The following is a 26299-nucleotide window of genomic DNA, read 5'->3' as shown; positions in this document are numbered from 1 at the left end:
CGTGCATTGTTTACGTGGACTGCTCAAGACCTGAATGCTTGTGTAGGAGGAACTCTCTGAGCTGGCTTCTTAAATACCTTCATGCTGTTTCACATCTGATACTCCTTGATGAAACATAGGCGCCAGTATGGGGGGTGATGAGGGTCACATGATGCCCCCACATCAGCACGCCTCCCTGTGGGTCCCTGCCCTTTCTTTCCGGTGGCCTCCCTGGGCCCCCCACTTTTCTGGCAGTGCCCCCCCAGTCCCTGTGGTGCATGGGGGCTTTGCTCCCTCACCCCTTTTTTCTACTGGCACCTCTGATAGGAGCCTTGTCTTATAATAGGCTTAATCAAAAGTGATACAAGCTACAGAAGTGAGATCTTGGAAGAGTGTTGCCATTTTCATAACAATAAAAATACTGTAATGATAAATAATAATTAATAGTGTGTAATAAGCATGTCATAAAAACAATTTTTATATGTCCAAGATCAATGCTTTTATAATTTATGCTGAGGTAAGGGAGAAAATCCATGGAAATGTTCATTTTTAGGAGGGGGTTCACGAGACTTGATATTTTAGTGAAAGGGGTTCACGGGTTGTTAAAGTTTGGGAACCACTGCATTAGCCCAATCATTATGTTTGTTAAACTAGTTTGGAAGCATTTGACTAAAGCTCACTCTTCATTAATCAGCCTCTGTATATCACACCCAGAGAAGCAAGTTGACACACCACACCTATCTATTCATTTTCAATTACTATAATTTTTCTTCTAGATGCCTTTATTTTGAAAGAAGGGGTAGACAAAGTCAGAAGAGTGGAAGAAAGAATGGTAGATAAAAATATCAACAGCAGGGATTTGTTTGTGGAGGAGGCCAGGGAAATGTTCCTGCCCCCTCCCACCTCAAAAAACGTTTCCCTTTGATTTTATTATCATCATAGCACCTAGCAGCCCTAGTCAAGGACCAGGATCCCATTATGGTAGGCACTGTACAAACACAGAATAAAAAGACAGATTGATACTTAGTCCCTGCCCCCAAAGTGCTTAGACAAGCGACAACTGATGGACACAGAAAGACGGCCATGTGAATATAAGGAAATGTTAAGACAGTATTGGTCAGTCCACCAGCAACCAAGTTGTCAAGCTTTTTGTAAGCATCAAAACAGAGAAGGGTTTTGAAGAGGGATTTGAAGGATACTGAGGTAGCTTTGCAGATGTTTTATGGGGAGTTCCTCCCAGGCATGAGGGACAGCATAAGAGAAAGCACAAAGGTAACTTGCCAGCCAGCCTGCCCTAGTACGTTTCCCCCTTCTGCCTAAATGATACAATCACAGGAAAACTTACAATCTGGAAGGAAAGATATCTTATGGCTATAATAAAGCCAGCCCAGAGATCTGAGCTCTACTCCTGACAGCTTCAAAGCTGCTGTACCTCAGTTTTTCCACCAGGCTAAAGATAATTACTTTTATCACAGGGATATTCTATTTAATTTATTATTGTTTGAGATCCTTAGATAGAAGGTCCAATAGAAATGGGTAGTACTTACTTATAGGAAGGGAGGTAAAAAAGATGTCCAAACAGGAGGGTGAACAAGATAAGACCCCCACACCACAATTTGGCAGCAAATTACTGTAACAGCTCCCATCTCTCTTATGGGGAACATCACACTTATTTTAGGCTTTTAAACGTACTCCCTTTTGATCATAAGACTTTGAAGAGAATGATCATTAGTACTAGTTAGAGCCAGACAGTGCAGGAAGGCTGTGTGCAAATATTCCGGTAATACAAGCTTTGCCAATGGACCTAGGTCTTCACTAACTTCTGCTGCTGTTCTAGTCTCGCACTTCCCTCTCTTGAGCAAGTAATGCCAATCATCCCAAATGCTGTGACAATTTTGTGAGTTGGACAAATACTCCCTAGTAAATATACCATACACTGAATTTCCATGAAATATTTGTCCATTATTCTAGACTTCCTGGGGGATTCTAGAGTTTAGGATGCTGAAGTTCAGTACCCTAAAGTCACACTTATTGGTCCCAAAAATTGTTTTATAGAAATAAGCTCCCTCAAGTGAACTCTGCTCTTTGAATATCCAACTCAGAAAGGTTCCTGTTGCACATAGACAGGAGTGGGTAGAGAGCATGGGTCTACGGAAAACCTGCTCATAACTGTCTGCTTTTCTGACCTTTGGGCAAGGTCTGTCCACTTCTGCAACATTGCAGGAGGAAAAACAAAAATAATTGGGGAAGGGAGGTGAAAGGAATAATCTGTATACTTCCTGCTGAACCACTGTTACTGGTATAACTCTTGACTGGGGGAAGTCACAGCATTTTCCAGTCAAATGTGACCGACTATTCTTGCAGCCCTGGGTCTGCTTGCATATGAGGTCTTCAAGCACTGTCTGGATCTAGTCACCCAACAGATATTAAACAGGTTGTCTGGTGAGTGCATGTATACCAATAATGTACCAAGATTCAATCATCTTTAAAATCTAATCCTATCTTAAATTATCTCTTCTCTCCAAAGAGCCACTCTTGCTGCACTTGCAGCTCCATTAGCATTAAGTGGGAGTTACAAATGCACAATGGAAAAAAAGTATTTGAACCTCACTTGGATTACACTGGGGGGTAGCTAATGTGGAACAAAGTAGGATTTGTTTCAGTAATGTATGGGAGGAGTAAGAGATAAGTGGAAGGAGATGGATGTTTTCACTACCCTTCTCATGTAGCTTTGGTGTGCACTATGAACTATAATGTTCAAAGAGAACAGGGGCTCCAACCACACCCATTTTTTGAGATTACATTGAGGTCTCTTCCCCCCCAAAGAAATGGGCAAGAGATGCTTTTTATACAAGTGAAAGTTTAGGTCTCCAGCTATCAAGTGATGTTCTTTTTTAAGGTGGCAATGATCCTAGTTAACTACTGAAATTGGGTTGTAAATCCACAAAAATTTTAATGTAGTCTCTAGATCAGTGGTTCTCAATCTTTCCAGACTACTGTATCCCTTTCAGGAATCGGATTTGTCTTGGTCTTGTGTACCCCAAGTTTCACCTCATTTAAGTACTACTTGCTTACAAAATCAGACATAAAAATACCAAAAAGTGTCACAGCACACTATTACTGAAAAATTGCTTCCTTTCTCATTTTTACCATATAATTATAAAATACATCAATTGGAATATAAATATTGTACTTACATTTCAGTGTGATATTTGAGCCTGTTTTTCACTTGTGAGCCTTGTCTGAAGCCCAAGCCCCACCTCCCAGAGCAGAAGCATGTAACGTAGCTTCACAGGGCCCCTTGTGGTATGGTGCCCCGGGCAATTGCCATGCTTGCCACCCCTAATGCTGGCCTTGTACTTGCGACCCCCTAAACCCATCCCGTGACCCCCGAGTGTCACAACCCCCAGGTTGAGAAACACTGATCTAGATGAGTTGAATACCCCCTGGAAGACCTCTGGTACCCCCAGGAGTACACATACCCCTGGTTGAGAACCTCTGCTCTAGATCTGCTTGGGGAGACCCATAAACTAAGTTTTTATTTCTCTCGTTTTCTGTTCTTTGCTATAGTGACTTTTTTTTAGAAAACTAAACTCTCCCATACACTATCTTTAGGATGTCAAATTAGGAAACCCTCCTGTTCAGGTAACTTCAAACTTTGTTGAAAGATTCTGTCACAGCCCCAGATCTACTGATTTGAGAGCAGTGTGACTGAATTTTAGGGACAGGGGAACACTGAGCTTATAATGGAAACTCACATGCAATCTTAAGTATGGAGTGATGGCAGTCACTCTGTAATATAGTCTACTGGTGACAGCACAGTATTGTTTTTTAATACTTAACTCCTCTTCAGAGGTGCATTTTTTAAACTCCCCTCCCTACCTTAACTCCACTGCACCGCCAATTCTATTCTCAGAGGCCCCTCCTTTCAGTCACAGACATGGGCATTCTCAGTTCTTTGCCACTTTCTTTAGGGGGACATTATTTATTCCTCATGTACATCCTCAAACATTCAAAAAGCCACCTCTTGTGGCAGTAGGGTGTTAGAGAGGGGAAGCTGTGTGTATCTTGAGTTGTTAGAGTTCATCAGGGAGCTGCAGCACTCACTGCCTGGAGGAGGAAGGGTTACATAAAGATGTGTAGCTATTTTCTTCTGGGCAGTGTCTGATAATCAGGGTGTTGGGGATTGCCTGCCCTCTGCTGCTAAATGACCTCTCTGCATCTGTCACATTCAAGCTCCAAACGGCTGCAGGTATGTCAATTTTACACCCCTTGCAAAGAAGTTGCTCCCTCAGATATTTTTCACACTCTCTGATTAGGGCACAGCCTTGCAGTTGCCCACATAACCCTGAGCTCTGGAAAATTCAGAGTACATAAAACAAAGAACATAATTAATGGAGACTAGCAGAGGGAATACTGTGCCCACAAAGTGCTTGTGACAACAAAGTGAATTTTGTAAAGTGATATTGTAAAAAAAGACTTCTGAAAGTCATGATCCTAGAAACAGAAGTGTTTTTTTTTCTTTTGTTTACTGTTTTTGAGGTGCAGGACAACATTAAAGACCAAAAACTAGCCCAGATTAAGTAACTGAGAAAATGGCCACATTGAGGAAATAAACCATCTAACCCACCCTAGTCTACTGGAGATTTTGTGGCTGAAGCCACCAACTCCACAAAAGCTGCCAAGATCACTCAGGAGACAGAATCTGCATAGGTTACATAGGTCCCCCTGATTCTGAAGATAAGCCACAATGTACTGGGACTCCTTGCAAATCATGGTGGTCACTTCTGTTGCTGCCTAAAAGAAAATCCACCTCTTTCTATGAAATACAGTCTGTGGTGTCACCCTCACTGCCTGAGTTGAGCCTGGCCAGCCTGATGGGCTACCCTACTAGCTCTGAGTTTCTGCAGGATGTGTCCCTCCCTACCACCATCTGACAAACCAGCCTAAGCAGCATTCCAGGTGGCTCTCCCAGTACAATCACAACCTATTGGTGCCCTCCACATCAAGAAACCCAACAGCAGCATGCCAGCCTCACTTGCAAGTAACAACGCCCATCAGTGTAAGTCTGTCATTTGCTCACCAGAAAAGGCTCATTTTAAGCATATCATTTGTTTATTTTTATTTCCAAAGTTTGTTTACCTGAAAACAATTTCTTTACAAGTGTTCCTGACATTATTTGTCAAACAGGTGTTTGAAACACTTCTTCATAGGACAACATTATGTAAAGTGTGTATTTATGCATTACACACATAGTATGGTTCATAAAGTTTTCACAGTTAAATTTTTTGTTTTGAAGAACCTGAAGACATATGACTGAAAGACAGAGGAGATATGGGATTTTCAAAGTGCATTAAGGAAAACATTCTTTAAGAACAAAATCCATATCTGCAGCAGGTTCGAAATAGTTCCCATTCAATTATATCATATCACCCTTAGGTTTGGTCACTGAAATAAATTTGCTATTAGGAAGGCAGTGGCATTAAATTATGCACGGAAACATTCATCCAAAGATTTTCCCGTTTGTTGAGAGCCCTAAGGTAAAGAAAATGGTTCAAACATTACATTTATCAAAAATTGTATCAAAAGTAACAAAGGACCCAGTTTCTTCATAATTTTTCCTTTTCAAAAATAATTTACAAAACAAGAGGTCTTGGCCCTTTATTTATATAAATTATACAGCAACTATAGTTTTTTTAAGACAACGAGAAGAATCTGCATTTAGCACCTCAGTCATTGTTCTTAATGTTGGAAAAGTCTCTGATACTGATGGGAGACTCTTGTAAGAAGGAGAAATACTGAAAAAGAGAACAAAATTAACAAACTGCGATAGAATTTAAAAATTTACTTCAAGGACAAAGTTTCAGTCTGTCCTGATTTAGAGCCCAATCTTGGTCAGGAGTTTGTTGCTCAAATCTTTTGCTCACCATGACTCACACCTCAGCAAGTAGCCTCAGCATGGAGAATGAGGCAATCACTATATAAAGGAGCCTTCTGGGATGGCAATAATTAGGATGAACTAAGATTTACTTCTCTAACAACCATTATTCATTTTGTAAAATAACCACTCCAAACTGCTAACCACAAATTGGGAGAAGTTGATTTCATTCAGATACATCATTTCAGTACTCTTCATAGTGAAGGTGGTGTCAACACTTGTTTTAATACATTAATGAAAACTGTGAGAGTAAAAATTGCAAAATGAACATTTACAGTTTGCACATCATGAGTATTAAGATGATAACGTCAAAGTTTGTGTGGATTCAATTTAAAAAAATGGTCTGCTTCAATGTTGCATCAGTGTAGTATATTTAATGTGTTCCTTTCCTTCATATAAGGAAATTTAATTTGTTTGATTTACAAGTAAATTTATTATCTGAAAGTGCAGTTGGTCTCAGATTCAAATTAATGTACCTGAATGTTTATGCTTTCCTTCATTTAAATAGAATATAGTTCTAGTGAAAGTTAGCAGACTGACAACCATAGATAATTAAGTTAAACTATCAACAGAAGAGGTAGAGCACAGAGCAGCAGTGCAGGATTTCCTTAAGCTACCCCACAAAGTGCCTAAATCCTGACCTAGAGGGATCACCTTTAGGAATGTTTAGGAACCTATTTCAGTCTCCAGCCCATTCAAAATTTTGCTTTTGTACTGAGAATGACCACAAAGGGGACAATTAGTGTCAAGTTTGTGATGTGAGCACCCGTTTACAAGGAATGAACGTGTGTACTCCATTGTAAATATGTCTGGATATACACACACACTAGAATATATTTATGTAACAAAAGGGTAGTTTTAAAATACTAGATTTCATTCTGCACTAAAAACATTCACATTTTTAACCCCTTTTAATTTCTCCTCCATAAATGCCCTCAGAGGCCTGGTATTGCTGAGAACCTCCGGGAAATGAGCTAGATGTGGATCCCGCCAGCGCCACGTGAATTAGCCAAAGTAGGATGGATCAATAGTGACTCACTTTTCCCCCTGGTGCTACCAAACCCAAATCCTTATCCCTGTGTGCTTCAACACCTTGTACAGTAACTCCCTCTCGCTTAACGTTGTTTCGATCTTAAGTCCCTGCTCAATTACAGAACATGCTCCATTTAAAGTCGTGCAATGCTTCGCTATAATGTCGTTTGGCTGCCTGCTTTGTCCACAGCTGGCAGCCCCCCATCAGCTCCCCTATGCTCCCCCACCACCCAACCGCCGGCAGACCCCACGGATCAGTGCCTTCCCCCACCTCCTGCCCATGGCAATCTGCTGGCTTGCAGTGTTCAGGAGAGAGGGGGGAGGAGCGAGGACTCGGCGTGCAGGCCCCCCCCCCCCGCCCTGCCTCCTGAATGCCGCAAACTAGCTGATTGCCATGGGCAGGAGGCAGGGGAGGGAGGGGGGAGGCTGAGCGCTGAGTCCTCATTCCTTCCCTCTCCCTCCTGCCCCCTGAACGTCGCAAGCCAGCTGATTGCCAAGGGCAGGAGGGAGGGGGGAGGAGTGAGGACGCAGAGCGTCTCCCCCCTCCCTCCTGCCCGTGGCAATCAGCTGGCTTGCGGCATTCAGGAGGCAGGGAAGGGAGGGGGAGCCTGCGTGCTGTGTCCTCGCTCCTCCCCCCTGCCTCCTGAACGCCGCAAGCCAGCTGATTGCCGCAGGCAGGAGGCAGGGGAGGGAAGAAGGAGGAGCGAGGACGCGGCGTGCGGAGTAAAGGGGGGGGTTTGAGGGAAGGGGTGGAGTGGGCGGGCCTAGGGTTGAGCCCCCCCACCCCTGGTGCTTGCAGAGTGGGGGAAGCTACCGCTGCTGCTGCACAACGTGCTTCTCCCAGCCTACAGCAACTTCAGCCTCCTTGCCTGCTTCATTGTCTCCAGTGCCAGTGGGCTGTGCCTGTGTGGGGTAAGGCGGGGGCACCTCCCAACTATAGTACTGTACTGTACGGCAAAAAGAAATTTCCCTGGAATCTAGCCTCCCCCCCATTTACATTCATTCTTATGGGGAAATTGGATTTGCTTTAAGTGAAATGATGTTAAGTCGCATTTTTCAGGAACATAACTACAACGTTAAGTGAGGAGTTGCTGTACTACTCCTAGACTGCTGGGCAGGCCCATGACTTATTATTTAAACTTAATATTGAAAGTCACTAATTTTACTATGCGCAGGTGCTATAAGGTATTTAGTTGGTGGCAATTTTTTTAAAAAATCTGTATTAAGTTACAGTTTAAACAATTTAACACAGACGGAATTCTAGTATCCTGCTGGGGACCAATGGTGAAATTCACCGCAGTACAGAGGGTCTATGCAAGGCTATATGTACCACATTAACCTGTAGCATAGGCATTAAGTGGATTTTCATTGGTACATATAGCCTTGTGCATGCCCTCTGCACTACAGGGAATTTTATCATGACAGGCTGTAGTACAATAAACTGGCTCACAGGAAGCATGATCATCTTAACATTTATGCTTTACTAAGGACTATCACAGGTCATATTTGTTTTACATACACATATACATTTTGTTTAAGTCTGCATATAATAGTTTTGAATTTTTTTCTTTGACAAAACGTTTACCTTTGGAGATTCATCCAGCTTCTGGCTATTTTGCTAAAGGCCTCAGAACCAGGTGCTGTCATGGCTTCAAAATCAACCAACTGAAACAAAACATATCATCAACAAATAATTACAAAGGAGTAAGAAAATATGGCATTTTGAAAAATGCTAATTTATTGTTAGCACATCCATGAGAAGGCACAATGCCTTTCCGAATCTATTAAGAAAAACTAAACCCGTGGAATTAGATAAGTACCTGGGTTGTCACCAACGTTTTCATCCTTTTGCAGTGGAATCTAGCATATCTTATGTCTTAATCAGAATTAATGGACACTAGTGATTAAATGCCATAAAATTATAAAATCAAGGGTGGTTTTAAAACAATAGATTATATTCCCCATTAATAAATACAAATTGGAAGGCTGGATGTTTGTTCTGTAGTATTAGTTGATGGCCTACTGAAAAAATTCAGTAATGCCAGAAATCTGGGATAATATTGGGCTTTTCTAGCATTTTACATTAATCTAATTCTTCCCATTACATATTTCTGAACTCCAGTTTAGCATTAGTAACAACTATGATTTAAGGGTGGGGTTTTTTTTTTTGTAATTTTGACATGTATACTACTAAACACAGCCAAGATACCTGGGCAGCTTCACATCAATAAAGGCCAGTCAAAGTGCAATACCCTATTTCAGTGGTGGGCAACCTGTGGGCCGCACGCAGCCCATCAGGGTAATCCGCTGGCAGGCCGCAAGACCGTTTGTTTACATTGACCATCCGCAGGCACGGCCGCCCACAGCTCCCAGTGACCGCGGTTCTCCATTCCCGGCCAATGGGAGCTGAAGGAAGTGGCGGCCAGCATGTCCCTGTGGCCCATGCTGCTTCCCGCAGCTCCCATTGGCCAGCAACGGCGAACCGCAGCCACTGGAAGCTGCGAGTAGCTGTGCCTGTGGACGGTCAATGTAAACAAACTGTCTCGCGGCCCACCAGCGGATTACCCGGATAGGTTGCGTGCGGCCCATGGGCCGCAGGTTGTCCACCACTGCCCTATTTCGTCTCATAAAGGTCAATCAAAAAACTAGTCAGAAAAATACATTTTGCACTCTGCCCTGAAGCTTACCAAATTCATGCTCTGGTGGATTGCTGAAGAGAACAGATTAGTAATTGGCCCTCCACTGAGAAAGACTTGCTGCTGGACATGGAAAGTTCAAAGTGCATTTCACTTTGAAGTGACTAGAAGTGGCAGTGAGGTTCCATTAGAATTCTTTGAGGGTGTCAAGCATGTGGACAAGGGTGATCCAGCTGATACAGTGTACTTGGATTATTAGAAAGCCTTTGACAAGGTCCCTCACCAAAGGCTCTTTAGCAAACTAAGCAGTCAGGGATAAGAGGGAGGGTCCTCTCATGGATAAGTAAAAGATAGGAAACAAAGAATAAATGGTCCGTTTTCACAGTGGAGATAGGTAAATAGCAAGGTCCCCCAAGAATCTGTACTGGGAACCTACCTGTTCAATATATTCATAAATGATCTAGAAAAGGGGATGAGCAGTGAGGTGGCAAAATCTAAAGACAATACAAAGTGACTTGAGATAGTTAAGTCCAAAGCTGACTGCGAAAGTTACAAAGGGATCTCAGTAAACTGGGTGATTGGGTGACAAAATGGCAGATGAAATTCAGCATTGATAAGTGTAAAGAAATGTACACTTGAAAACCTAATCCCAACTATACATACAAAATGATGGGGTCTAATTTAGCTGTTACCACTCCAGAAAGAGATCTTGGAGTCATTATGGATAATTTTCTGACAACATCTGCTCAATGTGAGGCAGCAATCAAAAAAGCTAACAATGTTATGAACCATTAGGAAACTGACAGATAACAGAAAATATCATAATGCCAATATATAAACCCACGGTACGCCCACACCTTGAATACTGTGTGCAATTCTGTTCACCCATCTCAAAAAGGATATATTAGAATTGGAAAAAGTACAGAGAAGGGGTATGGAACAGCTTCCATATGAGGAGAGATTAAAAAGACTGGGACCTTTCAGCTTGGGAAAGAGACGACTAAGAGGGGATATGACAGGTCTATAAAAACATGAGTGGTGTGGAGAAAGTGTTATTTACCCATTCACATAAACACAAGAATTAGGGGTCACCCAGTGAAATTAATAGGCAGTAGGTTTAAAACAACATAAGGATGTACTTCTTCACACAACGCAAAATCAACCTGTGGAACTCGTTGCCATGGCACATTATGAAGGCCACAAGTATAATTGGGGGTTCAAAAGATGGTCAGGGATGCAACCCCTTGCTCCAGATGTCCCGAAACTGCAAACTGCAAAAAGCTGGGACTGGATGAAAAGATATGGATTGCTCAAAATTGCCCTGTTCTGTTCACTCCCTCTGAAGCATCTGGCACTGGCCACAGTAAGAAGACAGGATACTGGGCTAGATTGACCACTGATCTGACACAGCATGGCCATTCTTATTTGTTCTCTGCTTATTGTCAATTTTCAATATTGAATGAGCTCAATTTTTTCTTGCTATCAGCCCTCTAAACTCATCAATAGTAACAGAGAAGCTAGGTTCTGTACTTCCTTTTTCATGCCTCATCACCAGTAAAAGGTATTGCAAGCCAAACTTGGTTATCAGTTACACCTGTATAATATAATTTTCTTCAATGGTTTCAAAGGAGGAATAGAATCCAGCTCATTCTCCCTTAGCTGAATTGGTTCTGCAGTGTTAACAGTAAAAAGAGAGGTTACTCACCTTGTGCAGTAACTGCAGTTTGTCCAAGTTGTGTCCCCCTCTGGGTGCTCAACTTCCATTGCACATGCACCTCTCGAGTCCTTGATGAGAGATTCATACACTAGCAGTGCCCCTTCAGCCTGCACACACGCCCTAAAAGCCTCCTCGTGCTGGACACCGAGGCAATGTAGGGATGCGCGAGCAAACCACCCTCAGTTCCTTCTCCAGACAAACGTGTCCACATAGAACAATCCAAAGCAGAGGTGAAGGAAGGGCAGGTAGTCGAGCACTTATAGAGAAATATATCTCAAAAAATTGCAGTTACAGCACAAGATGAGTAACCTCTTCCTCTCCTTCGAGTAGTGTCCCTGAGTGCTCCACTTCAGGTGACTTCTGAGCAGTTTTTCCAAAGGGAGGAGCGAGCTTTGGAACTGAGTCCAGAACTGAAGCTAGTACTGCAGCAGTCAGAGCTGCATTGGATCTGATGGCATGGATTAAAGAGTAGAGCTTCAAAAATGTACGTCCAAAAACCCAGGCAGCAGCCCTACACATCTCAGACACTAGTATGTTCTTAAGCAAAGCAGTGGATGTTGCTTGTGACCTGGTAGAATGTGCTATCATCCTTCGAAGAGGATGAAAGCCTGCGGTCTCATAACAAGTGATACATCCAGATATCCATCCCGATAGTGTTTGAGAGGAAATTGTGGATCCCTTGGATCTATTCGTGAAGATGAACAGCCTGGGTAACCTTCAAAATTGCTTTGTCCTATCCAAGTAGGAGGCCACAGACTTTCTAACACCCAGGGTATTAAAAGAGGCCCCTGCAGAGAGTTATGTGGCTTTGGGAAAAACACTGGTAAAATGAACAGATTGGCAAAGAAGGAACCTCCAAGAGAACCTTAGGTAAGAATTTAGGATGTGTATGTAAAGAAACCTTATCCTTGAAGAATACTGTAAAGGGAGGATCTGCCATCAAGACACCACTCTCCCCAACTCTACAGGCCAACATGATGGCTACTAAAAAGGCCATCTTCATAGATAAATGGAACAGAGAACAGGCTGCCATAGGTTCAAATGGATGTTTCATAAGGTACAACAGAATCTCAGGGTTGTGAACTGACCAGTCAACCACACACCTCATTTGAAACCAGAAGTATGCAATCAGGCAGCAGCAGAGACACTCCCCCCCCCCCCCCCAAAAGCAAGTACAGTACTGTGTTAAATGTAAACTACTAAAAAAAAGGGAAAGTTAAAAAAAAGATTTGACAAGGTAAGGAAACTTTCTGTGCTTGTTTCATTTAAATTAAGATGGTTAAAAGCAGCATTTTTCTTCTGCATAGTAAAGTTTCAAAGCTGTATTAAGTAAATGTTCAGTTGTAAACTTTTGAAAGAACAACCATAAGGTTTTGTTCAGAGTTACGAACAACCTCCATTTCTGACGTGTTCGTAACTCTAAGGTTCTACTGTAATTGAGAACCAGATTGAGGTCCCAGTCTCGAGAGGTGCATGTGCACCTGAAGTGTGGCCCCCTAGAGATACTTCTCAAAGAAGCAGCTTATTTTTGTCAGTAAAGTCAGCAGCTATGACTAACTATACAAAAGGAACATATCTGATGAGTGAGGTGGTATCATTTTTACATAGTCACTTTTCAGACCAGAACTTCACTTTAAATTCCAGAACCAACAGCAAAGGTAATTCAGCAGATCATACATAACTCCTGTGGCAGAAGATGGGGTGAGATGCTCTTTCATATAAATGTGTTTCAGAACTCTGTAAATTGCAACCACATTGAACTTCATCTGAAAGCAAAGAGGAAACACTACTATTGCATGCCCATAAGAGCCCACTGCACTCCAGAGATAAGATTTGCATTCTGCTCAAGCTGAATCTTCAGAGACTTCTTCAAGGGGAACCACAAGTAGGAGGTCACCACTGGGATCTGGCCTCAAGGTTATAAAAGGCATGGATTACTATGAAAGGTCCACATCGGAGGGGAACAGCTACAGCCTCAGGGCTAACCATAGATGCTGAAATATACTATATATCACAGTTATCATCTGAGAATCCACAAAAACACAAAAAGCAATGAATCCTAAAAAACACTATAAAATTGTAAGCCACCATGGTAAAGCATGGACAAACACTTGATACACACACTCTGAGTCCTTGCTTATTCCTTCAGCTGCTTCTCCATACTTAGAAGTATCACTTCTGTTATCTAGGTTGAGCCAGTGTATTTTTATGTAGAACTTGCCTTTCCTTTTGGTATTTTTCCTGCTACTTCTTTCCCACTTGCCATCAGTGCTCCCATGATCACCGAATAAGCTATCACACTAAAAAATAAAGAGCAACAAGTCTCTTTCCGTAATATTTTTCAGTTGGAATTATTTTACATTATACAAATTCAACTTCTTACTCCTCAGTTAAAAATTAAAAAAGCACTTCAAGATATTTTTTTTTATTAGAGATAAAAACAGACATCTGACACCTTCCTAAAAATCAGGGATTCAGGTACTGAGGAACTGTAGTTCTGTAGCCTTATTGATGGATTGTTTACTGATTGATTAATTAGTTAATATTGATTAGCCTCAGACCATAGTGGTCAATAAAGGTTCAGTCTCCTGAGGGCTACAGCATCAGGAATGTTATCAGTATCATCAGAATAAGAGACCCTAGAAACAACTGCAATTTATCACAAGTCCCTTTATTAACAAATCCACTAAGCAGATAAACAATCCCACATACAATAAAATAGAATAGCAGATGGAGAGATAATGCACAAAATCAGTCACTAACCTGGATCCTCTTGAGAGTGGCATTAAGTTATAGAAGTAATAAACTAAAGACAGGATTAGATGGCACACAGCATCTGCCTCCTAGGTAAAAAAAATGCAAGCAGGGGCTCAAAAAATACTTTAGTGTACAGATATGAGATGAAGAAACATGTAAGACTGTTAGTGCACTTTGTAATACCCTCCATTAAGTAATGATACAATATATTCAACCCTAAGGTGTGGGGTTTTTTTTAAATAAAGAAAAATATATCATAAGTTTCAATAAAATGGAACCATCCCTATTGTGAACGTTGGAAGATCAAGTAACTCAAAAAGGTCAAGTTAAGGAATTAGCTTGAACAACAAACTAGCATTGTATTTCACCCAGCACTAAGGCATTATGCTATGTCAAAGATCCTGATAAATCTAAAGCACAGCCAGCTTCTCAGGTAGAATGCAATCAACCTGAAAACAATTCTATTGTTTTGTCATGTATTTATGTCAATTCTCATTTTACAACTGGCTGTCAGGAACCAGTCTATGAATAACATTAAATAGTGCTCATCATGGTAATAATATGCAGTGGTTGCAAGCCAGGATAAAAAAAAATAATGGCATTTTTATTATGGAACATTTCATGCTGTGTGTTTGGAATTAAACTATTACTTTAGCAAAGCAGAGCAACTTAATAGATTACCCTTAAACAATGGAAACCTTTCACTTAATTTCGTCTTACTAGTAGCATTTCTGTATGAGGTGAATTTTATTACTTGTTTAGGAACTGTTCCAAAAAATCTGAATATTAGAGCAATGCACAGTAAACTGGATTGTATTTTGACAAAAATAAAAAATGATAGTATAGATATTAAAAATTAATTATATAAAGGATTCATGGATTACAAGGCCAGAAGAGACCACTGCTATCATCCAATCTAACTTTCAGCATAATACAGGCCACAGAACTTCCCTAATTAATTCCTGTTTGAACCAGAGAATATCTTTTAGAAAAAACAGCCAATCTTGATTTTAAAATTGCCAGTGATGGAAAATCCACGATAACCCTTGGTAAGTATTCCAACGGTTAATTACCCACATTACATCCGGACAAAATTTGAAGTTGAAGCTAGCATGAATTAATTGTTTCCATAAAAACCTTACCCCAAGTTCTGCAGATAGAATTAGTACTTTTCCTTTGGCTGTTAGATCCTTATATAGGGCATCTATTTCTGCATGATACAGTTGTGTTCTTTCTTCCGTTGTCTGAGTTTCCACTGAAAATAATATGTTCCCAACTCTAATACAAAAGATTATTTGAATAAATTTCAAGACACTAATCAAATACTTGAAAGAGGTGCAAAAATGCAGGATAGTTCAGGCTAATATTTCTTCCCTGCCCCAAAACCTTCTCCCATATCACCCCTACTTAAAGCAAGAAAACAAATCTGCTGCCCACTCAAATGAGAAGCACTGAGGTTGAAATAGAAACATCAGAGAATATATTTTAATATTCTTACTGACAAAGTGGTAGGTGTTATCTGCAATTTTTTATTGCAAATAACTGCTAATATTTTGATGGAAGGAAGTCTAGAGGCTTTTGGGGGTTTTTTTAGATAGAGCATTAAAGTTTTATTTTTACATTTACACCCTTCCCGCACCAATGTTGGCACACAGGGTGGAAACCGTCTCTCCCATTAACCACCATAATTTGCTGCTCCTTCAATTTGCTCTGTGGTATTGAGATAGACTAGCCTGCCCTTCCTCCTAAGGGCTCTTCTTAAGGTTTCTCTTGGGTGCCCTCATTTCCTCATACCAGCTGGTTTCCACTTAACAGCTTTCTGAGGGAGTCTGTGTGCTGGCACCACGAGTAGATGCCTCAAACACGTCCAACGCTTTCTTTCTGCTTCTGGTAGAAATGAGTTGCCGGTTGGGGATTTCTCAGGTCTCTTCATGGGTGACTAAGTCTTTCCAACCAATGCCCAGACTCTTTCATAAGCATTTATTTTCAAATGTGTCTAGTTTTCGGTTTGACATTTTAGTAGATCTCCAGCTCTCTCAGCTGTATGTTAGCAATGAGATTAGGTGTGAATTGAAAATTCTTAGTTTTGTTTTGGTGCCGTACATCTTTGATTTCCATATGCTGTTGAGTTTAGTAAATGCAATAGATGCCTTTCCTATCCCTGATATCACTTCCTTCTTAAGGTCTCTGTTGGCTAACATGGTGCAGCACAGGTATATGAACTGTTCTACCCTCAATATTTTTGCCTTCTAATGGGACGTTACTGCTAAATGTCTGAGTTTCAAGGATATTTGTTTTACCATAACTAAATTTGAGCCCTACTTGACCTACTATTTTTGCCAAGTTGTCTGTCTTTGTAACTTTTCAGAGGTGTTACTCAGAAAAAAATCTTTTATCCACACAATATGAAAACAAGAACTTTAAAATGATCTGGAAAAAGGGCTAAACAGTGAGGTGGCAAAATCTGCAGATGATACAAAACTACTCAAGATAGTTAAGTCCCAGGCAGACTGCGAAGAGCTACAAAAGATCTCTCAAAACTGGGTGACTGGGCAACAAAATGGCAGATGAAATTCAATGTTGATAAATGCAAAGTAATGTACATTGGAAAACATAATCCCAACTATACATATAAAATGATGGATTCTAAATTCGCTGTTACCACTCAAGAAAGATCTTGGAGTAATTGTGAATAGTTCTCTGAAAACATCCACTCAATGTGCACCAGCAGTCAAAAAAACTAACAATGTTGGAAATCATTAAGAAAGGGATAGATAATAAGATAGAAAATATCATATTGCCTCTATAAATCCATGGTACACCCACATCTGTGCAGATGTGGTCGTCCCATCTCAAAAAAGATATATTGGACTTGGAAAAGGTTCAGAAAAGGGCAACAAAAACTATTAGGGGTATGGAATGGCTGCCGTATGAGGCAAGATTAATAAAACTAGGATTTTTCAGCTTGGAAAAGAGATGACTAAGGGGGAGGATATGATAGAGGTCTATAAAATCATGACTGGTGTGGAGAAGGTAAATAACACAAGAACTAGGGGCAACCAAATGAAATTAATAGGCAGCAGGTTTAAAAACAAACAAAAGTATTTTTCCACACAGTGCACAGTCAACCTGTGGAACTTCTTGCCAGAGGATGTTGTGAAGGCCAAGACTATAACAGGGTTCAAAAAAAACCAACAAGATAAATTCATGGAGGATAGGTCCATTAATGGCTATTAGCCAGGATGGGCAGGGATAGTGTTCCTAGCCTCTGTTTGCCAGAAGCTGGGAATGGGCAACAGGGGATGGATCACTTGATGAATACCTATCCTGTTCATTCACTCTGGGGCACCTGGCATTGGCCACTGTCAGAAGACAGGATACTGGGCTAGATAGACCTTTGGTCTGACCCAGTATGGCCATTCTTATGTTCTCTCGTGGTACTTTTCTATTTCAGTCTGTTTTATTTGTTTAGAATCCACAGCATGTTTGTTTTGTTAACTTTGAAACTCCAGAAATGGAATTGTTTCCTAATTAGTGCTAATTACTACAAAATTGTACTGTTTGGTCTGCATGTGGAACTATTCATATTCTTATCAAAATTTTACACTTGTGATTTAATTTTCATAGATGTGACAGTTTCACACAGATAAATATTTTCCCAATATAATGAAACTATCTTGTGCATCATCCCATTACCAATGTGCAGAAGGTCTAGAGATTAAAATTCAAAAGGGAAAAATCCACTGGGGTGCAGTAAAATGTCTACCTTCCACACTAAAGATGTCCGCAGTAGGTTGTAGAACACTTTAAATGATGGTGTAGAATTTAGATTCCCTAAGTAATCTGAATGGAAAGAATGTCTAAGAAAATTATCAATTCCATACTGTTGCAGTGGGACCATAGAGAACATGGGCTTAAAAATCACTCTTTAGGAGTGCTAGCTTCTTGCCTCTCAAAGGGGGTATTTACTATCTCAACCAGTAATGGACCCAATGCCTCCTCACTACACTTTACCAACGAGGAATTACATGAGTCTAACTTGTAGAGTATTGCCTGAAGCATCACAAAACACTCAAAAATCTCAGTAAAGTGAGAAGGCCAAAAACCCCTGTTCTGTCCATCCCCACTTTTAGAATGGATCCACTATGATGGTGGTTTCCAATCCATTCTGATTCAGAGCATTCAGATCTGTTTTTATGGTCTATGAAGTAGACTGAAAAGTTCTCAGAGCAGAAAACATTTAACTCTATATGAGCGGAGACAGCTTTGATTCACCAAGCTGTCAGCCATACAGTTCTGCTGATCAGAATTTTGTGGATACTATTATGAAGGATAAAACTTTTCAACGTGCATTCAACAGCATGAGTTGAATAATAGGGTCACTGTCGGCTGAGACACTGCACACTTGAGAACCACTTCCAGACTCAGAGAAACTAAGTCATCTACACAAATGGCCCAATCACAAGTACAAAATGCCATTAGAACAAGAAATTAATTGCTATTGATAATTCATAATACTTCAACATTTCTTCATTGTCATTTCCTTAAAGATTAGATTAAAAATATGAATTTTTAAAGCAAACGTACTTGTCTCCCGTTATTGTAATTGTGAATCCATCATATTCTTTCCCTTGATCTTTGAGGCTAGGGACTTTTGTGTTTACAGTAAACCCATCTCTTGTTTTACTGTTAAACTGCTTTCAGAAAAAAAGGAAATATATTAGAATAAATATAGAAGGACAAGCTTTCTAGCCACTGTTCTGTAACACAGATTTCTAGAGGACAATTTTAACAAGAGATACCTAGTGCAGCTATGGTCTCCTAAATAAAAAAATTAAATAAAAAAGACTAAGCTAGAACTATACAGACAAATGTTTTTCCCAAGCCCCAATATGATATTCACCATTTGGCATATTAATGTGAAAACAGTAATACGAGTTGTAGAGTCTGTATTTTAGGTTTATACTTTGTAAGTACATGAAGTACTCTAAATTGCATTCCAGAACATAGCTCACAATTTTTAACTGTTAGCCAATCTCATTCAACATCCTTTGCATATTTTTCTCCTCACCAGAAGGAAAAACACAAAACAAAACACATTTTCAAATTTTGCAAAGCCAAAAAATAGTGATTTAAATTTAAAATAGAAGCCAAAGGCCATAACTAATATGTCAATTATAAACCACAATAACTTTATTCAAATAAAACTAAAAGACAAGTTCTATTCAAAGTTACCCACCTATTTGAACAACCAGACCACTTAAATACTAACCGGCTCTCTCAATTTATCCATGCAGCATTAAAGACAATTGCTCCATTTCCATTGTTGAGTGAATGGTTTTTGCAACCATGTATTTTAAAATATAATAGTATGATCCATGGAATTATGTTTTGGCCAAAAGGATTTCATTTTTTAAAAAAATTAAAAGCTTTTATTGAGAAACAGCATTCCAATGTGACATGTACAATTGAGAATGGTATACATGCAATCCAAACCAGATCAAAATCAGTTTTTTGAAGACCGGGAATATTTGCTGCCAGTTCTTAGGAAGAGATATTTATTTCTAGCTAAATCACTCATAGTCCCATAAATAGCTATACATTTTTGTCATCTCACTGTACTAATCTGTGTTTTCAAATCAGCTGATAACATTTCCCTTTGTCAAGCACCTCTGCAAAAAGTGGCATCCATTTTGCTTTAGAGGGCCTTACATTATGATTTCCAATATCATAATGTGTTGTACAGGACAATCAAATATCTTTTCAATTCTTCCCTCCCAGACTTTTGTTTAGTTTTACTGATATCCACTCCAAAAAAAGGTGAGCACTGGGTTGGAGATTGAGAGCTGACAGGGCTGTAAAGGTGTGGTCTTAAACTGCCCTAACCCTCAGACAATCCTTAATATATCCTTTAAGAAAGTAACTTGGAGGTGACATGTATGGCACTTAGAGTACCACACAGAAAGTCTAGGTAGCAGTGTTTAAGCTTCTGTGAAGACATCTATACCTGTTCAGTTTGAATTATCCTGCTTTGATTGGTGTGAATGTTCCTTTCCAAACTATTCAAGTCTGAATATTTTATTTATATTGTTCATTAAAAAAAAAAAATCTTTAAAATCAAGCCCTTCTTGCCATATTCCCAAAGATTTAAATACTCATCTGACTCATCCAACATTAGATTTATTCAAAAAATCTTAGAACTAAACCCTAATAATTGGGACGGGGGAGTTGGGTTTGGTGATTCTGGTACTTTCCCACTAGATCAGAGTAGAAGTCACCAATTCATTCCACATTGGCCATCAGCCAACAGGCAACTACTTTTGCTCATTACTGCTCTGGGCCACATTCAAATCAGTGGCCCTGAACTGAAAAAATGTTCCATATTCCATGAACTCCAACTCCATAAACTCTTTTCTTCCATTTGTTCAATTATGTTTTACACAGTTATGCTGAGCCAGTCATTCAGGTTCTAAATAAAAATCCTTATCGCTAGGAAGGCTGGCTTCAAGGAACCAGTACACAGAATTTTTTTCTCCCTTTAACAGGCATATTTTCCTTTTACTAATTAAAAATAGTTATTGGATTAAGTCTTCTCAGGTACACATCACATGCATCTAAGGGAAGGATCAAGCCTTAGATGAGCAGATTTGCAGTTATTTTGATTAGTACATTAATTCTTTAGAATATAGCCATAGTTCCTACAGTTGTTCATTTTAAATTAGACATACAACTGTCCATTTAAATTGTTATCCACATGAGCTGAAGGTTGTTGCAAAACTTACCTTCATTATGGGAAGAAGGTCTTCTACTTTATGTACATTTTCCAATGCTTCTCTAACTTCTAGCAGACCTTTAGGATTATTAGCACTAAAATAAAACATGCAACAATTTTAACATACAGCAACACAATGGTCAAACAAATTAGCATTTTTCAGAACATCCATCTAGTTCAGGGGTCGGCAACCTGCGGCACGCATGCCAAAGACGGCACGCGAGCCAATTTTTGATGGCACGCTGCTGCCTGCCGGGGTCCTGGCCACACTCAGCCCCCCTGCCCACCGATTTCTCCTGCGGGGGCAGGAGGCAGAAGCTTGGTCATGCCGGCAGCCAAGCTCCCTCCTCCCCCGCTTCTTCCCCCAGCGTGGTGCTTTCCTGCCCCTCCCACTTCCTCTCCCTGCCACCGATCAGCTGATCGCCCTTTTGAGGGGGAGGAGGAGGAGGAGGAGGAGGGGGAGGGGAGCCAAGCCGCAGCATGCTCGCTGCTCCGGGGAGGAAGCAGAGAAGAGGTGGGGACGGGGCCCTGGGGAAAGGGGTGGGGACGGGGCATATCCCCTCCAGCCCCCTGCCGTTAACCCCCCCCAGGAGCCGAGCACTCCAGCCCTCTGCCCTGATCCCTGCACCCCCTCACACACACCCAGCCCTCTGCCCTGACCCCTAAACCTCCCCCCCACACACACCCAGCCCTCTGCCCTGACCCCTAAACCCCCCCCACACACACACCCAGCCCTCTGCCCTGACCCCTAAACCCCCCCCCCACACACACACCCAGCCCTCTGCCCTGACCCCTAAACCCCCCCCCACACACACACACACACACCCAGCCCTCTGCCCTGACCCCTGAACCCCCCCCACACACACACCCAGCCCTCTGCCCTGACCCCTGAACCCCCCCCACACACACCCAGCCCTCTGCCCTGACCCCTGAACCCCCCACACACACCTAGACTTCTGCCCTGACCCCTGAACCCCCTCCACACACACAGCCCTCTGCCCTGACCCCTGCACCCCTCCACACACACACAGCCCTCTGCCCTGACCCCTGCACCCCCTCACATACCTCCAGCCCCCATTCTGACTCCTGCACCCCCCACACCTCATGCCCTGACCCCTGAACCCCCTCCACACACACAGCCCTCTGCCCTGACCCCTGCACCCCTCCACACACACACAGCCCTCTGCCCTGACCCCTGCACTCCCTCACATACCTCCAGCCCCCATTCTGACTCCTGCACCCCCCACACCTCATGCCCTGACTCTTGCACCCCTCCACATCCCCACCCCGAGCACCAAACGGGAGCTCCTGCACCCACCTCCCACATTCCCACCTGCACCCCCGGTCTGGGGTTCCGGCTGTCGGCCCCTTATCAGCCGGGGTCCTGCAGGCCCCGCTCAGCCCGCTGCCGAACTAGGTGAATGGAACCCCAGGCTGGCAGCGGGCTGAGTGGGCCGGCGGCGTAAGATCAGCATTTTAATTTAATTTTAAATTAAGCTTCTTAAACATTTTGAAAACCTTGTTTACTTTACATACAACAATAGTTTAGTTATATAATATAGACTTATAAAGAGAGACCTTCTAAAAAATGTTAAAATGTATTACCGACACGCGAAACCTTAAGTTAAAGTGCATAAGTGAAGACTCGGCACACCACTTCTGAAAGGCTACCGACCCCTGATCTAGTTTCAATGTAACCAACCATTTCTGATGATCAATGGAGTGAACTACTACATTATATTCTACTGCATTTCCCTTGGCAAATTTCCCCACTCTTCCCATTTGGTCAGAGGGTGAAAATTAAACAATACAATACGACATTTTTTACCTAATGATTTTCTTTCTATGACTGAATTAGGGTTGCCAACCCTCCCAGTTTCACCGTGAGTCTCCCGGAATCGGGCTCTATCTCCCAGAGGCTAATTCACTTGTCAGGAAGTCTGAAAATATCCTCTATAGTCCAACAGCAATGTTAAGTATCTTCCTTTTATCCTTAATCACCTTCCATCTAACTTTCTCCAAACCTCACTATTCCAGAGAAAAGCCTTTAGGGTGGCTTTTTAAACTACAGATCACACTCACTTATAAGGGCTGAAAACACTCTGACTCCCAGCCTTCGTAATATCAGTCAAAGATCACAATTTCCTATATATTACCCTCCACAGATGATCCATACAAAGCCATACCCACATCTCCCACCCTGCTATAGGCTTCACACATCAACCACCAATATTGGTCCGAAAAATTAATTAATTCATACTCCCGTAACCTGGAGTATGAATCAACATTTTCCATGACCACCTTGAACAAAATACACCCTCCCTTGTAAGACAGGGCTAAGATCCACCCATGCCTGATAAAGGCCAGAAGGGTGGGTACAGGTACTCTTAAAAGTTAATTACTTGAATTACATATGGCAATTAGTGAGCTTCTCCCATTGGTAAGAGGGCACAGTTATGGCTGGTACTGGAACTTTAAGAAAATATTTCCCCAGACTTTCTGTATGGTCTATGAATATCATACAAATTTGAATTGATATTGAAGGAGGAAGGAAAAAATATTAAATAAACCATTTACCCATGATAAACAAGGATCCTGTCTTTGATAAAATGAAGTATTTTTTCAAAATATTCCAGGTACCTCATGTTAATGACTTGTCCCCTGTAGATCGAAGATAAATAAAAAAATACTTTAAAAATGTTTACTGGGATAATCCACTTCATAACTAACATGTATGCGGTTCATAAAAGCATGATATGTGATTTCTATACAGCAGTGTATGGAAGAGTAGTGGAAGCTTAAATCAGAGGTTTGTCTGAATAAATAAGCAAGCCATTTATTTTCAACAGGGGACTTGTAGAATCTCTTGCTGCTTTTTCAACAAGCTACTTTTCATGGGTGCTCCCCCACTACCACCAGTGTTCTTGTGTACAGTTTAAAAAAAACAAAAAAAACAGTACCACAATTACCAATTTGGATTTGCAAATATTTTTTGTATACAACTATTTACCCTGGTAGAAAGCTGTGTGTGTTTATATGTGAAGATAAATGCAGGGACTGATAATCCTAACTGTAACTGGTTTACTTTGAGCACTGGTATTTGATTGTGATGTCTGTTATAAACAACTTAAGTATCCTCTTCTCATGGATGTGTTTGTATTAACTGTCCCTAAATCCCACACATAACATTGTAATTTTTTTTTTAAATCAAAGTTTTCTGGGATGATTCACTGAACCCTGATTCAGAGCAAGGGGAATATCTTAAGGACCGTGCAAAATATCAAGTATTCACTTTTTTTTTTTTTTTTTTTTTAAAAGGGTGGGGGAGAATGAGTGGAGTGCAATAACTTTAAAACACGTTTCCATATAGAAAGACACCAGATGTTTCAAACTCCAGGACATTTTCAAGAACATTTTCATTTCTAGTTGCTATCTAAATACTGCACTCTACTGCTCTTCCAGGAAATTAAATATTTAATCAGCAGTTCACAAGCAAACAAACAGCTGACTTGGTGCCTTCTTCCTTGAACATTAGGTATGAGCCTGTAAACTCTCAAAAGAGTCCTGTCAGGATTGTAGCCATACATAATGCCTTCAACGGGAACATTACGTACCATTATTGCATTTGTAGGAATCCTTCATGTTCTCCAGTCTACAAAATAAGATTTTATATAGCAAATGTTACAGCTACATATACCAGGAGGCTAAAACCACTGTCAATCATAGGAGATATGTTTATAGCCAGTCTCTATCCTCTTTCTATAATTATTCAGGGCTTGATTCTAGCACCTTAACTCATTTTGTGCTGCACACCTTACTACTCACACAGTCCCACTGATTTTAATTTACCTCAATGGGAATAAACACTGATCAGAATTAGAATACTCAAGTGTGTATGTTAGAAAAGAAAGGGAAAGAGAATGGATGATAAACAATTACTGATACGATTTGCCCTTGTTGTACGTCCCATCTTATTCCATCCTACACAAAAGCTTTCTGTACAACAGGCAGAAGTATGAAGGAGTAAAAATAAGAAAACAGGATTTCCTTGAATGGTAGCTTGGAGAACTCAGATATCAAAGTCAGCCTAAAAGGATGTTGGATCTAGCCAGTGAGGAGTGGTAATGAATAAGGAAAGACATCAGGTAGTGACTCAAGAGTTGTTTGTTGTTCCTCAACTCCCTCTACTTGATAGGCATTGCCACCTCTTCAGAATGCCCAAGAACAGATAGTAGTAGTGGGTGTCTCAACATATATTTGGAGGAATACTGACAGCTTTCATCAGTCAGAACAGGTCTCAAATCCTCGTTTTGCCCATGAAAACAAAAGTTTAGACTTTCAAAAAGGCAAAGTAAGGTCTGATAACTTATAACCTTATAACGGGATGGAGGTGAGCCAAAGGCACTCTTATACTGACTCAGAAGAGCAGAAACGACAGCTTAATATCTGCACCTTAAGAATGCTAAGCCCTACACCCTTACAGAACCCTAAGAAGATCAAGTAAAAAGACTTTGTAAACACTTGTTGGGTGGTCCTTTGGGAACACCTGACAGAAATGTTCCAAATTAGAGTGACTAAAAGACTACGGTGGAAAGTTTTCTGGTACTTTCCAGACGTTAAGCCCCTACAAGGAAAAAAATCTAATGGAGAAACCATCATTTATCATCCTCCAAGATGCCAGACTCAAGTAGTAAGAACTGTTGAATGGAATTGGACCTTGCATAAAGGAGTCCCAGACAAAGAAGGTATCGTTAGCATGGACCTAACAAAAGGACTATTATGTACAGAAACAATAGGTGACAGTATGGGACAAAGGGATCCTATGAGACTAGGCTGAGCACCGTCTGACCTGATCTTTTATAACTATGCAAGGGAATCAAGTGAGTGGAGGTAACAAGTTTCCAAACCCTTTTCCCCACTCCCAGGAGAACACGTACTTTATCCTGCAAATCAAAGTGTGAAAAAAAGAGGTAATTTTGGTTCACCTCCAGCTTCCCAGCAGTCTACTATGGGCTCTACTGCAAGCTATCATAAACTTACTGCTCTTGGTACTCCTTGAAACAACCTACACAATTTTTTTGTTCATCTAACTACCATATACAGAAATCAAATTGGGCTAGTTCATGCAGCTCTGCAAATTAGTACTACTTTTTTGAGCCTGCTATCTTGTGCTCAAGAATCCAAGCTTGATAAAGAGTAAGCCTCTAGCCTTTATGGTTGTGAAAATAACCTTCAATATATAAACTGAACAGAAACCAATGCTTAAGTCTGCCTGAAAACAGCCCAGAGGTGTGAAATGATCCCATTCATCTCAACAAGGTTTTCATTCTGAAGCCTAGTTATGATATACGAATTAGCAGTATTTCAATACTATTTCATGGCTGATTAAAGCACACAAGAAGGGATTATCCTATTTGTGTAGATTTGCACAATCTATTATTGCAAGTGATATCTCATTTTGATGTCAT

At 40.9% G+C, this 26299-nt stretch overlaps 1 protein-coding gene across 1 annotated transcript in view; it reads right to left on the bottom strand.

The window, feature by feature from the left end:
• Positions 1 to 5620: 5620 nt before the first annotated feature.
• Positions 5621 to 26299, bottom strand: part of TTC13 (tetratricopeptide repeat domain 13) — a 74304-nt gene continuing 53625 nt past the window's right edge. The window contains exons 16-23 of the mRNA XM_065400656.1: positions 23409 to 23492; positions 20842 to 20926; positions 18647 to 18756; positions 15202 to 15337; positions 14066 to 14145; positions 13524 to 13602; positions 8535 to 8614; positions 5621 to 5777 (exon numbers count right to left, since the gene is read on the bottom strand). Of these exons, the coding sequence (XP_065256728.1) occupies positions 5654 to 5777; positions 8535 to 8614; positions 13524 to 13602; positions 14066 to 14145; positions 15202 to 15337; positions 18647 to 18756; positions 20842 to 20926; positions 23409 to 23492 (778 nt within the window). The 3' untranslated portion in view covers positions 5621 to 5653. The remainder of the gene's footprint in view (positions 5778 to 8534; positions 8615 to 13523; positions 13603 to 14065; positions 14146 to 15201; positions 15338 to 18646; positions 18757 to 20841; positions 20927 to 23408; positions 23493 to 26299) is intronic.

Source organism: Emys orbicularis, chromosome 3 (genome assembly GCF_028017835.1).
Source record: "Emys orbicularis isolate rEmyOrb1 chromosome 3, rEmyOrb1.hap1, whole genome shotgun sequence".
In the NCBI taxonomy this organism is placed as follows: Eukaryota; Metazoa; Chordata; order Testudines; family Emydidae; genus Emys; species Emys orbicularis.
This window is presented reverse-complemented; position numbering and strand designations above follow the sequence as displayed.